At 46.2% G+C, this 13,984-nt stretch overlaps 2 protein-coding genes across 4 annotated transcripts in view; both read right to left on the minus strand.

Moving 5' to 3' along the window:
- The window catches only part of slc6a9 (solute carrier family 6 member 9), a 32,256-nt gene extending 25,182 nt beyond the window's left edge, over window positions 1-7,074 (minus strand). Inside the window, exons 1-2 of one of the 3 annotated variants that reach the window (XM_057056546.1) lie at window positions 6,927-7,074; window positions 1,090-1,322 (exon numbers count right to left, since the gene is read on the minus strand). In XM_057056546.1, coding sequence (XP_056912526.1) covers window positions 1,090-1,119 — 30 coding nt within the window. In that variant the 5' untranslated portion in view covers window positions 1,120-1,322; window positions 6,927-7,074. Of the gene's footprint in view, window positions 1-1,089; window positions 1,323-2,144; window positions 2,289-6,238; window positions 6,395-6,926 lie in introns of those variants that run through there. The other 2 variants (XM_057056545.1, XM_057056544.1) reach the window with 2 other exon arrangements.
- Window positions 7,075-8,833: 1,759 nt separating this feature from the next.
- Window positions 8,834-11,981, minus strand: klf17 (Kruppel like factor 17). The gene is made up of 3 exons (XM_057057089.1): window positions 11,019-11,981; window positions 9,837-10,905; window positions 8,834-9,731 (listed from the first exon to the last, which is right to left on the minus strand). The coding sequence occupies exons 1-3, from the start codon at window positions 11,091-11,093 to the stop codon at window positions 9,556-9,558; spliced, it is 1,320 nt and encodes a 439-aa protein (XP_056913069.1). The 5' UTR covers window positions 11,094-11,981; the 3' UTR covers window positions 8,834-9,555.
- Window positions 11,982-13,984: the final 2,003 nt, after the last annotated feature.

The following is a 13,984-nucleotide window of genomic DNA, read 5'->3' on the forward strand; positions in this document are numbered from 1 at the left end:
CCCGAGCCAAGCGGTAGCAGGAAGCGAGTGCCTGTGTCATCGGGATTTACAACGACAGGTCCGTCCAACAACCATCTGGACCGGCGAATTTGACCAGATTATACAGAAAAGGGTCTCGCACAAAGAAAAACAGAGCGTTACACTGAGAAACCACATGGAACGGGAGCGAAAACAGCAAAAAAAAAAAAAGTTTGGGCTGAGGATTTGGTTCCCACATCCTTTCACTACTGCTGAGAGGACAGCTGTCTGATTAGGTGGGCAGAACTTGTTTACCTTGAGGCTGTAGGTTTTAGAGTCGTTCCCATGTTATGTAACTCAATTAGAGACTGGTGATGATTACGAAGGATGAATTTACTGACCCAAAAGTTAGAAGAGAACTTTATTTATCCCCAACTGCGCATGTTTAGGCTTAAAGAGCCTGACTGTAGTTAAACAAATGACCTCCTGAAGGAGCTGATTAGGGCCTCCTCGGGGGCCGCTGTAGCAAACCTGCCCCAAGGTTTTTATTGCTTTTGCATTTCCCAACTGTTTGTTTTGTTACTCTGAAGTCAAATCTTTGGTTTCGTTATTGATTCCAACTTGGGCGGATCCGCAGAGGATTCTGGACAGGAATGATAAGGCCATTCCTCACAAGCAGACCGTGTCCACTTCCTCCACCGAGGATGTGACAGCTGGTGTTTATCTGTCTGACTGTGAACAAAGTGACTCCGATAGTTATTAAATGATTTTAATGAAATATTCAAATGCTGATAATGAGCAAAGGAGCAGCTCATTACATTTTGGCTGGGTTCCGGATTCTGGAGGTACTTTGACCATAGATTTCCCCAAACTCCCTTGGCTCTCATCTCAATGGCTTTGATCAGTAAGAAAGCTTCTATGTTATGTAACCTATACATATATACACTATACAGTTAGTCACTGTGTAGGGAAATTAGTGCTCCATGTGCTTTTTTTCCCTCTTTTCTTTTATTATAATGTTAAAGTCTGCATATCTTTGTTTGTACAACCTTTACTGATAAGATGCACATGAGCCTGTATGTATGCGGGCATGTGTGTGTGTGCACGTGTTTATTGAAAATTCTAACTTACCAGAATGCTGGCAAACGGCTTCTCTTCCATGCTTTAAGATGCTCTGTCTCCGTCTCCGTCTTCGTCTCTGTCTCCGTCTCTGTGTGATGGATTCGTCCGCCTCCTCGGGCCGAGGGTAGATTTCGCCCAAGTGTCTCGTCCCCCTCGTGCCTCTTCTTTATCCTTGGCAAGTGTATCTAGAGTGGCGGTGCTGCTGGCTGCTAATTCTGCCCTAATCCAGAAACTTTTCTATGCTGTGAAAAGAGCATGTGACAAACAGGAGGGGGGGAGACAATTTTTAGTTGCCCTGAGACACATTCAGAACAATTCCTCATGCTGTTTTTTGGTTAATCTGCAGTGAAATTTAAAAAGGGAAGAAAAAAGTTGAGACAAAAAGCATCATTTCAACACAACACTTTCACGGATCAGGCAGATTTTCACAGAAATGTAAAAGATTTGCATTTTGCAGCAAAGCAGCTGCCGCTACAAAGTGTTCTATTGTGAAGAGATTAAGGAGGGAATGTTCGGACATGAACAATACAGGAAAAGGCACCAAAACACTGGATTCACACCAATATGCTTTCAGAAAATGTTCTGAGATTTGAGCAGGAGCAGGAAACACGTGTGGGCAGATCAATTGTTTCAGCCCGACCGCCTGTACAGCCAAAAATTAACGAGCTACTTAAATTGTAGTGATTGGCGTGTAGATCAAAGCTCTAAGAACGTTTTCAAATGTCATTTTAATGACTTGTTTTCTGTAATAAAATGTCATTAAATGACAGATTCTGACCATAAAGGCCAATTTTAAGTGTTTTATTTTCATCATTTTTGGGAACTTTTTGATTCTTTCTATTTTCTTCTCTTTTTTGTTGCTTTTTTTAAAACTGTTTTTAACAATTAATGATGTTCTAAAGGAAAGTTAAAGAGTGAATTTCCCGACAGTGTACGTTAAAAACATCACCATACCTGAGGTCAAATACATCTCCTACACAATGTTGAACTTTCAAAGAGAACTGGGATGTCCACCCAACACAGGAGGCGGCACATTGATGCAAAGAGTAGAAATAAAACCTTACCGATCCACCTCATGCTGAAGAACAAAAGGTAGCCCAGCATCAGAGAAGGGAGGCAGCACTGACAATATCTGATGGAGAAGACGACCCACGGAACTCTGGCACGCTTCCTAATATTCCACCCACTTAAGTAGGTGTGGGGGCCACGCCCCCATTGGGAGGGGCGTGGCCTCCACGCCTATTCACCTTTGTTTTCTATGTGGCCATAAATAAATGAATTATTAATGTTATTACCATAATAATTAGTTGTACTAATAGCAGTAGCATAAGAGAGAGTAAAAAAGACAAAGTTTTGAGAATATCTAGTTTAAATGGCTCACTGTACATGAGCCCTATTCTCTCTAGTTTAAGGTGAAAAACAAGCTTTTATGTAGGTTAGATGTCGGGAGGAGATAAAAGTGTCGCAGACCAGTAACACAATGGTGGTCGGTCCAACAGATGGGGTTTGCGTTGCAACATGCATGTCACGTTATGCTGTTTGACTCTCAAGCGTATTTTGGTTCCATCTGCTGAGGAGCCGCCACGCCAAATTCCCAAATGTCACCAGGCCAGTGTTCCCGTGTCAGTTTTGTCATTTCAGATATGTGACTGCAGTTTCCTGGAACCACCAGTACTGGTGCTGTTTTCAAATTAGCGCCAATCGACCAATCAGAGCATCTGTGGTTGTGTGTTTTCCACCACAGTAAAACCTGAGGAGTATGGCAGTGTGGTTTCTTCTGCACCCAACACATCAGCCTCCTTTATAATTGTCACACCTGTAGGTTAAGTTGGCCCTTTTTTGGCCTGTCTCCATGTTGGTTTTGTGACTTCCTGTTTTAATTTGAAACTAACTCTCCTCTCGTTTCAGGCCACTCGCCCTTCCTCATGCACTACTCACTACATGGGGGACATGGATTGAGTGAACTACGTAGCGCACTCAATTTAACAACGGCGTCATTTACGGCGCACGTAAAGTGACGTCATGGTGTCGCATAATAATTACGAACCGGTCGGCGGGAAAAGTGGCCAGGTCCATTTAATTATTTTAACCCATCAGAAATACATTCAGCGGTCATTTTATGAAAATGCAATATTTTACCCTATAATTAACTTTATATGATAAAATGAAATATTAATGTCAATAATAATACAATAACAATTACTTAATACCTAAAATAATTAGTGTCCCTTGACATTTTCAAGCCAAGAAGTGATGGCACATTCTCAAGTCATAAAACATTTAATAAAGCAATTTGTCATCAAAAAATGGATCAAAGCTAGTTTTCATCTTTGTACATATTCTTTTACTGAGATTCTGTCGCCTGGTGAGGAACAGACAATTCCGAAGAACAATTTTAAGTGTGTGGGGGGGGGGAATCAGTGAAGATTGATTGATTTTTTTTTTGTTTTACACATTTATGTTGTAATATTTTAAGATGATCTTATTGGACCCCTACTGAAAAAAAATTCTTATTTCCAAAAATGTCATATATCAAACCGCACAATAGAAATTACGTTAAAAAATGTATCCCGTCGGTATCACGTAAACCGTAAAGGCTGATGGGATACATTTTCCGAGTTAGGGTGCTCGCTCGTACACTACTTTTCGCAGTGCATTGTGGGATACATTGAGTGCACTACATAGGGTACAGCGATGCTCACTAACAATTCGGACACTATTTCAAAATGGCGTCCACACCATTGAGTGCACTCTGTAGGGTATAGGGGGTGGTTTAGGAAACAGCCTGTGTCTCCCTCGGTCCAGTGCCAGTGTATCAAGTCTTTCGTCCTGATCACCAGCCTGTACTTCATAGTCACGAGGGTCTAGTCCTTGAAAAATTACCGTACAATTGTTTAGAAACTTTCACAGCCTTGGTTTTTCTGGTTCCTCGTAAGAGAGTGTTTTTTGTTGGCTTTGCCCCTTTTCTAGATTTCTTTTAGTTTAGTCGGTTTTTTGTTTCATCCCTCCTTGGAGGCGTCTTGAGTTTTAATAAAGACTACTTCCTGACACTCTGCGCTCGAGTCCTCTGAGTGAGTTCTGTCAATGATGTTAACGTGTCTCACGTGTTGCATGAATTCACATTAGCTCATTTTACTTAATGATACTAGTTTTGCAGGTATGGCAAATTGTTAGTTCGATTTTTACATTTCAAGCGTCTGATATTCAGGCAGTCGTTCGGGTCGTTCTGTCGATTTCTGCTGCCGTTGCTTTTTACCAAGAGTTGTGTTCATCCGTTGGTTCTGAGGTTACACTGTAAAACATTCTCTTGTATGTTTAATCAATAGTTTGATAGTCCAAAAGCACCATGACAAATAATGCTCCCAGAATGACTCATATAAATAAATTATAAGACATAAATACAGACTTATTTACAGAAATAAGTTTGTCTTATTCGTCACACATTTTGCTATGATGGCATACTTGGACACATACAAATGCCACTTTTACAAAACTACTTATTTTTACATGTCCAAGCGAACCCAATTATTTAATTATCCGGTGTTTTTATTCAATAGCAAAGCCAATATGCAACCTATCGTACACATGCAGAGCGAAGCGTAGCTGTTTTCAAGGTAGCAGAACTTAACAGAACACACGTTTCAATTTACGTTGAAAACATAAACGACGTTATAATGATGTTACTATGATGCAGCCATGATGTTAAAGGAAGCGCATTTACAATAAAATAAATGAGTATGCTTTAAAGTCAGGCTTTTTAAATTCAGGTAACGACACCTCCTCAAACAGACCTGGTGAAACACTCGCTTGAGCCAGTTGAACATGCACATGTGCACCTGTGAGCCCACCGTCAGGTACCACCACCACCTCCTGCTGAGCCAGGAAAAACCCTGATACTAGAGTGACCTGCTATTCATGCAAAGAGAAGCATTTCACGCACACACACACACACACACACCCACACACACAATCTGCAGGATCCACTCACACTGCCAAGTCTGAACAAATACCCCACAAAAATAACAATGGAATACCTCCGAGCACACTGTGAAAACTCTTTATTCAGCCACTGAGGAGCGTGCACGAAACAGCACATGGAATGCTAATGCCGTTTCCATAGTGACCGAGGTTAAAGTGGAGAAATGCACAGTTCCATTGATGAAACAATCGCCAAGCGTAGATTATTATCTGCTGTCTGCTGTTCATGATCAGGTCAGGTTGTGAGAACAACATTGTCACCTTTGTTGCATCAAGTTTCTGTACATGAGCAGCAAACAATAAACCCGCATGTCTGGCTGCACAGATATGAGGGGGGGGGGGGGGGGGGGGGGGGGGGGACGCATGTGTTGACCTGCTCCACTCTGAATGTTTAGTCCAGCAGCTGGTTTGGCTGTTGCACAAAAACTAAATCAACTGGATCCAAGCTGATTAGAAATCCCAAACACTGATTGATCTGCCGACTCTTTTATTGAATAAAGATGATTAAAAGCTCATTTTAAAGGGCAAACGTCTGAGAGAGTACATGTTTATACCCACGCAGAAGATCACGTTACAGCTCAGATTCTGTAAATTAGCAGATTTAACGGTTTGCTTGGAGGATCTAGTCACATTTAACCTTTAATCTCACGTGTTTGGAGATAAAATCAGTCAAATCAGCGACTACATAAATATGGCTTTTTATCAGAAATATTTCAATTTGATCTAATTGTGATCAAAATACACCTTTGGTGGCTTCATCAGGAAACCAGTGAGGCGGCTGAAGCATAAAACTGTTCAATAATCGGATCGTTCGAGGAGCTACAGGAGAAAAATATGCAGAATTTTTAATACAAGACAAGACAAGCGATCCTGCTCCTTCAGGCCAAACTGGGCCACAGCAGGGAGGCCAAACCTGAAGCCACGTGTTCATCCGCCCTCTGACATAAACTACAACCTGAGGAGTGATCACGCAATTACCCTGCGCGCGACGCTCACCTGGATCTAAATTCAAAGGTGCCGCTTCGTGAACGCGCCAAATGTGGCACAGCTACAGCGCCAGATCCAACAGATCGCTGATCGCCACAGGCGGGTCTTAAACCCGCCTCTTATTATTTGCCAAAAATACGCAACAAGAACCTTTTTAAAAAGCAGTGTGCGTGCGAGTGCGCGCCGTCTTTACCGTGCAGGTGATCTCTCCCACTGAAACGGTTTCGGCTGCGTCTTTTTCCACACTTATTGGCTCATTAGAAGTTGCATCACCTCTTTTTCACTCGGTCTTCGGCCACATAATCCCACAAGCCCCTCCTTTAACTTCTGCGGGGGGGTGAGAAGCCCCCACCTAATCTATCAACGTCTCCAACTGCCTGCTGTTCAAATATGCGCGAAGTTCCGGCGGAACAAGCGCGTAAACGCAGTCAAGTGGCCGCCGAGCTACAATGACCGGGCGTCATTTCTTTAATTCTCGAGATGAAGATAATTGAATTATTAATTAAGAGGAACACAAAAAGATAAGGTCGGAAAACGCGCGATCTGGCGTGCGCTGACCACGTCGTCCCTCTCCACATTTGGTGCACAAAGCATGTTCATTCTCCTGTCGTGATATGCGGCAACGGCTGCCGGCGGATCGCCGGGATTCAGACTCACAACCAGGCGGCGCGGCCACACATCAGCGCACATGAGCAGATTTCTTTGTCGTGTTGCGTTTAATGCGCGGCAGCGTCACAATGATGAGTTCAGGCGATGCTGCAGACAGGTGCGGTAGCCTCGGAAAAGGCGTTTCACGGGCATCCGCGGACGTGAGAGGAGGACGCGCGACGAAGAATGGATGATGGCACTGGAGAGGTGTTTGCATGCAGATGCGGGTTTACCTGGGTTCTGTACCGATAGGGTTGTTTTGGGTGCTGGTGGAGACAGAGGAGGAAGAGGAGGAGGCAGGCTGAGGCGCTGCTGTTCGGGTGCTGAGGTTGAGCAGAGGGAGGTGATGAGTTTTAACGCTTACGGGGTCCACACGGAGCAGATGCCGCCCAGTGAGGGGGCAGATGTGGAGGGGTTTTAGGGAAAGTTGGGATGCGGGGAGGGGGCGTTTTGGTAGTGGTAGCGTTCACTGTCAGTTATAATGATGTTGCTGAGAGAGTGGTGAGAAGATCTCTGTCGGGTCCTGCAGGAGGACATAGGGCGTAAAGCTCCAGTTGTCTCGTGGGGCAGCAGAGAGCTGATGGAGCTGGACACCATCAGCTGACTGCCACCTTCACCTGCAGGCTCTGATGCACTCAGGTAGAGTAAAAGACCTCATGCCCGAGGCAACGAGGGGTTAAAAGGTCCTTTTGGCTTCCACATCCTGGCCACCAGTGACTCCCAACGTTTGCACAGACGTGGGTGAAGCCAACACAAGTCTGTTGTTAGAAATATCATCCTTATTGAGTTAGCGGCTTCAAGGTGCTTAAAATGATGTCAAAAATTAAAATGATGTTGATTAAAATGATGCTCCAACCGTTTACATCACGCCACTTGAAGCCTCTCCCAAAACTGAGGGGCCCTGACGGTGAATGTTGGCCACCTTTGGTCCTTAAATGTGACTTTGGAACAACCAGAAGGGCCCCAGCAAGGGATCTGAGGCTGTGGACTGTTATGGCTTAATGGGGGGGAAATAGAGCCGAAAGAGAGCAGCAAGTGTTTAAAATCAATTCTAAAATGGAGCTTAGCAACCTTTTGAAAAGGTTGGCTGGTGGTGTAGCAAAGTATCTCGCATGTGATTTTATCCAAGTTTTAATTAAAAGCCAAAATGGCAAATTCAGAATGTTGCAAGAATTTGTTTAAATTAGAGTATTTCTTAGTCACGGTTCAAACTGTATTACATGTTAATGGCAGACAGTCATAAAGATAGCTCATTAATTCTAATAAAACAACGCACGAGTGGAGCGCAGATGAACTGGACACAGGATCAAGGGTGACATCTAGTGGCCAGTTTAGGACATCACAGCCAAAAGCAACAGGCGCTTTTAAATTATCATTATTTTTATTTTTCTCAATAAAATAGCTCAGCTCAAAACCTAAACGACACTAGCGTGTGTGAGAAAAGAGTTTCATTTTTACATGTTCAAATAAACATATGTATATTGCTTGATCTAGAATGCAGGTCTCGTGACAAAATATAGTGAAATAATGTACCAACATCCATTCAGGCACCCAATAAAATTTTATCTTCAAGAGCCCATCTTTTCTACAAACTTGACTGATTTGTTTGTGTCCGTGCGGGACCGGAAGCTCCAAAAGGTTCTGGCAGAGGATTTGGTCCTGGTCGTGCTGATATTTGCGCTGCCACAGTCGCACCATCTAATCTACTGATGGAAACATTTTGTAGAGTGCATTGAACCTGTATTCTTGTGTATCTTGGCGCAATGGATTATGTTTGAGTTCAAGGTAATCTTTCTTCGTTCTGACTTCTTTACATTCAAAACATTCACGTGCGTCAAGTTGAAATGCTGTGCTGTTCCACAAATGTCCGCTAGAGGGCGGCCTCTCACAAACACTGATCAAGGAAGGAACCTGGACTCATTTAACTATTTTAAGAGCCTCGTTTGTAATTAAAGGAGAACTTTTAGTCCTGGTAAAGTCATATTTTGAGGATTTCCACTCTGCTTTTTAGTTGCGATTGTTAATGTATCCGTCACGCCGTCAGTGGGGCAATTGTCTTGTCTTTTCTCTTTCCGAACAAAAACAAATGGAACTTTAATATATTATGTGATTGGGGTAAAAAAGACATGGTTAGTCTTAGTGACTTATTAAAGTACTTTTATTTGTTGAGCCATAAAGAACATATAAAAGTTACTGCATTCTTTAGTAATCACACATCTGCGTCATCATTCCGTTTCAAGTAAAGCACGTTGGCAGCTGGGGGATTTCTTCATTCATTAACAAAAATGTTTAAGAGAAAACAAACAAAAAAAGGTGAACTTTGGGGTTCTAAAAAATAGCTTTAGTACCTGAATTTGTTGACAATGCTCAATCAAACCTTCACTAAAAAAAAAAAAAAAAAAAGGCTGAAATAGCAAATGTACAAAACTGTGGTGAGAAAATAGCATAAAAAGTCAATAAAGCCCCTGTCCTGATCGGTGTATCAAAGATGTAAACGTAACAAAAATACAGTTTGTATATGTACAACCATGTGGGTCCGGCCCACACTGACTCTTCCTCCCTTGGGAACATCTTGGTAAGGCACTGACAATAAGTTATTTCAATATAAAACCAATCCAGAGACCTGTTTTAAATACAAACGATAATTTATCAAGCAACTCATCTATCCACAGATTATGTACAAAAGCCACGAGGGTTCGTCCACTGTGTGGAAAGGCACTTGTGAAAAATGCCCCTGTATGAATTCATCATCAGGAAGTTCAAATTTTTGAGCTATAAGTGGCAGCACATCCGGTCCCAGAGTGGGGGGGCTCGATGGCCCCGAGAGTCCAGAAGAACAGGGACGAGGATGGGTCTGGAACCTCACATGTGCCTCTTCATGTGGAGAGCCAGGTGGTCTGAGCGGGAGAAGGCGCGCTCACACAGGTGACACTGGAAAGGCCTGTGACCTGTGTGCTTCCGGAAGTGACGTGTGAGCTCGTCTGACCTGGCGAACTTCCAGCCGCATCCCTCCCAGTTACAGTGGTAGGGCTTCTCACCTGGGGGGGGGGGGGCGAAAACGAGGGTTAGATCACTCCGCGTAAAAGCATACATCAGCTTAAAAAATAGTCATAAAAAGAAGAAAAGTGCGTCGCTGCGCTCACCTGTGTGTGTCCTCAGGTGGGCTTTCAGGTGGGAGCTCTTGGTGTAGGTTTTTCCGCAGCCGGGGAACTCGCAGTTGTGCGTGGCGGCGCGCTTCCGGGCCCACGACCGGCGGCCTCGCTTCTGTTTGATCATGCCCACGTCTTCGTGCGCGTAAATCTCCAGCAAGGAGGGCGAGGAGGGGGGCGTGAGCATCAGTCCCGGCACAGAGGCCGGGTGGTGCTGCTGGTGGAGGCGCCCGGGCTCCCTGTGCAGGCCGCTCTGTCCCTGAAACGGCGCCAGGCTGTACTGCTGCTGGTAGGGCGCGTTCATGTACTGGTTTAAGAGCTGCTGGTGAGGATAATCGGAGCTCACGGTGTTCATTTGCGACATGTGGAAGTCCGTGTGTCCGTGCGGCGCTGGGTGCTGCGCGGGGTGCGCGCTGAAGCCCTGCAGGGCTGCCTGGTGGTGGGAGAAAGAGCGCATCGCGTGCCTCTCATACGCGGGTTCCATAAAGTCCGTCCCGGCAGCAGCCATCATGCAGGACTGGCCTAGAGGCTCGCTTTTAATTTTGTATCCAAGCGGCTGTGGGGAGGCGGTGACCTGGTGATGGGTGGGGGCAGGAATCAGAGCCTGCAGTTCGGTGTATTCCCGCCCGTCTCTGGCCTTGCCGGTGCTGTCCAGTGAGATGTCTCCGGGGTAGCTGATCTCTGGGGTGAGAAGCTCCGCCATGAGACTGCGGACCGGGCCTGCGCCCGCAAACCCCGCGGGGTTGTGGTAGGTCTGTGCAGCGAGGTGGGCCGAAGGGAGGTCGCTGCAGTCCGGCAGAGACCCCCCGCTGCAGCTCTCCGGGGACTCGGGCAGGGAGTAGGCGCAGTGCGGCGGCTGCGGCGGCGACACGCCGCCGGCGCCTTTGCTGCCCTCCACATCTGAGCTGATGCTGTTGGATAGGATGAACTCGAGGTCCAGGAACTTTCCCAGCTCGTCGTCGTCCTTGGGGGGCAGAGCGGGAGACTGAACTATGCTGAACTCCACCTCGATCAGCGGGTTACCTGGTGCCTTTGCGCCGCACCGCGCATCCACCTTGCAGAGCTTCACGTGAGAGCAAGCGGGAGAAAGTGATCAATATAATGTGAACTCATGATCGGGGTTATTAAATGTAGCGGAGCAATACACACAGCGCACACGTAAACTCAATCACTTACATTTTCGAAGGGTTTTCCTTCAAACGGGCTCGGAAACGACGTCAGGACGGGCATCATCGCCTCGGCCACAGCCATGACCACCGCTTAGACTGTTGGACAAACTTTGGATCTACAGGCAGGTACCGAAAAAGTCCTGGAAGTTCTACAGGCAGGAACAGAGACGCTCCTGGGAGTCCATATAGATCTGATCTGATGTCAGCTGATGGTCGCTCCAGGATTCAGAGAGAGATGATGTGTCAACAGCGCTGATGAGGACTTTTATAGCTCCTGTCCGGGACTGGGAGGTGGAGCCATCGCGCACGCGCACGCACGCACACCTCCCCCACGACGATACAAAAATTGTGTTGTGCGTCATGAAGCCAGTTCATCGAAGGTAAAACATATTTCACCACGTTTGAAAGGGTGATTGAGATTAAAAAGTCACTCCAAATACCCAAAATCCGAGGCACCTTCATCAATCTTCTCTTCTCTAAAGACCCCGAGTTTCCTTTGTCGTATTACACCTTCCAAATAAACGCCAGAACCGCAGATGTCCCCGCACCTGATTTGCTTCTCAACGCACCGAGGTCACGTGGTTTCTCGTGAAACGTTACAGGTGCGTGAAACAGCGAAGCATCGTGACTGGACTTCATTTATTTGAAACTAACACCAGCTCTCCCAACGGTTTCGGCTCGGCCTCTTCCAACACCCTCTCTCGCACACCACACGCACGCACGCACGCGCGCGCACAGCTCGTTAATTAGCCTGAATCGCGCCCCTGCGTGTTGACCACAAACGCGACGGTGTGAAGTTGCGGTTCATCGAAACAACTCGTGTCTCTCCCTCCGTTGTTATGGTAACGAGCTGCGATGTGTCACGCGCAAACCTAACGAAGACAACTGTATTTACGGTGGGTGCACGCGCGGTTCTTTCTTTTAAGATCTTGGATAGAGGCTCGGGAGCTGTGCGTCCTCCCGCCGCTGCGGCAGGTGTGCGGGGGCCACAGTCCCGCAGCCTTTATATCCCGTTATTTTTATCCTGCTGCCGGGCTTACGCAAAACCAGTTCCGGTTCTGTCTCCGAGCCAAGTGGAAATGGACTCAGTTTCCTGAGGAAAAACTCGACACTTGCTTCCTCAGCTTTCGCCCGCTGTGTTCGAAACCTCCCTTTAAACGCGTCATTTTCACTTTGGAAGTGCGGACTTGGCAGGATTTGAGACTTCTGCGTTGGAAATCTCAAAAATGGAAAAGTGCTCTCACCTGCAGACAAAAACTCCCCCTATCTTGTCCCATCGGCAGCATTATCAAACCCAGGTCGTGTAAAGAGAGACGGATGCTGATAAAGTTTGGCCCTGGGCTCAGGTTGCTTCTTTTGTGACTCTACTCTGAAAGGGAGGAAGTCTTCCCACTCCACTGTTTTCTAAACACAATTACTTTAAGATTACAGCGAAGCAGGCAGACGCAGAGCCAAACATCTCATCCGGGACGCACTGAAATGTTGCACAAGTGCAGATAAAAGGCGGTTTATCTTGTTCAGTTGTTTGTGTTTCTAACTTTGAACGTAACAATTTCCACCCCTCCCCACCCCCCCCCATTGTCCGGTAAAGTCCTGTTTCATGACAGCGGACGGGAACTTTCAAACTTAGCAGCGAGAAAGTGAAAGCGAATTCACAACAAAACGTGCTCTCACACACAAACACACACTCACAGAAAACGCAGGGAAATCAAAGCTAAACACAAAGATTAGAAATCAGCTTTGAGACCATAAAGCAGCTAAAAAAGTTCATTTTACGAGTACTTGAATGCATCATGTCATGTATATAGTGCGTACAAGTCTTCTGTGGCCCTCACACAGAACTTGCATCTCCGTGCAAATGTGCACAGGCCTGCTCAGACAAACGTGCACCAGTCAGTGGCATTCATTTAGAAATACTGTTCCATAAATACACTTTGTGTTTGTGCTCCAGTCCAAACAGCAGCCGTGCCCAGAAGTAGCCAGGAACCCGCCATTTGCATACGAGGGCGCGCAGACACGCAGGCATAGCGACAGTAATTATCCTCCATCACCCACAGAGTGAGGGGAAACCCAGCTGTTATCTAGGATAAATATGCTGCCTTGCATGGCATGAAAAACCAACAGAGTAATTAAAGAGAGGCCAAAAAGGAGGCGAAACCGCAGCGGGAAGACAAGCTGGTTAACGTCTAGGAGACGGCAGGCGGCGAGGAAAGGGAAAAAGAACAAATGCAATCCCATGACCAGGAACGTGGGGGGGGCAATAACATCAGACTGGCTTGGTCTAATCAGTAATTCAGCTCTTCCTGAGGCCAGAGTTTGACGCCCGTTGGGTCAAACAGTCTGCCTGTGAGCGCTGAGAACACACCGGTTTAGGCTGGGCGGAGTTAGATGTGGAGATTTAGAGGCCGGACGATTTAGACGCGGCTGCTCCGAGTCAGATTCCTTGATAAATTTTTTAAAGAACCCAGTGCAGCCTGGCAAAATATGCAGATTCTCTGACACTAGCAGAGCTGACGTTTGGCTATCAACGGCGCTAAGTGGTTTAACCTCATTCAGCAGCGGCTCATGCTGGCTGAGGGGTTTATCAACATGCATTCATTAAGTGCTAGCTGTTAGCCTAATGGGATCAGCGCTGCCATACATTTAGCGCCACGTTGGCTGATTCGCGCGTCCTGCGTGTGCAGTCGGGATCAGCGGTAATTAGGAAAGGCGGCGATCGCCCCCCTGAGCAAACAGGTACATCGTTGTCTTAATTCTTAGTTTTTGCTGCCGTCGTTCAAAGCTAACGGAGAGGTTTGCTGGCGCGGCCCTTCGCTCGTCTCCGTGAGTGTAAATAACTGTAAATTTAGCTGAAAGCTGCTTGTCTTGCAGGGATTCAGCACATTTCATAAACCGCATCATTTAGCAGCCTTAAACCAGTTCAGGAATCCCGTTGATCCACTTTGATAATTTCGGATGGTTTTGTTCCAAATG

The sequence above is a fragment of the Takifugu flavidus genome, chromosome 15 (assembly GCF_003711565.1).
Source record: "Takifugu flavidus isolate HTHZ2018 chromosome 15, ASM371156v2, whole genome shotgun sequence".
NCBI lineage: Eukaryota > Metazoa > Chordata > Actinopteri > Tetraodontiformes > Tetraodontidae > Takifugu > Takifugu flavidus.

Bases quoted from the DNA above. Each gene is read 5' to 3' on its own strand.
- klf17 (XM_057057089.1), bottom strand. From the start codon at position 11,093: ATGGCTGTGGCCGAGGCGATGATGCCCGTCCTGACGTCGTTTCCGAGC. The intron at 10,906-11,018 runs GTAAGTGATTGA...TCTCACGTGAAG, and splicing joins AAGGAAAACCCTTCGAAAAT to CTCTGCAAGGTGGATGCGCG. The intron at 9,732-9,836 runs GTGAGCGCAGCG...CCCCCCCCCCAG, and splicing joins CCACCTGAGGACACACACAG to GTGAGAAGCCCTACCACTGT.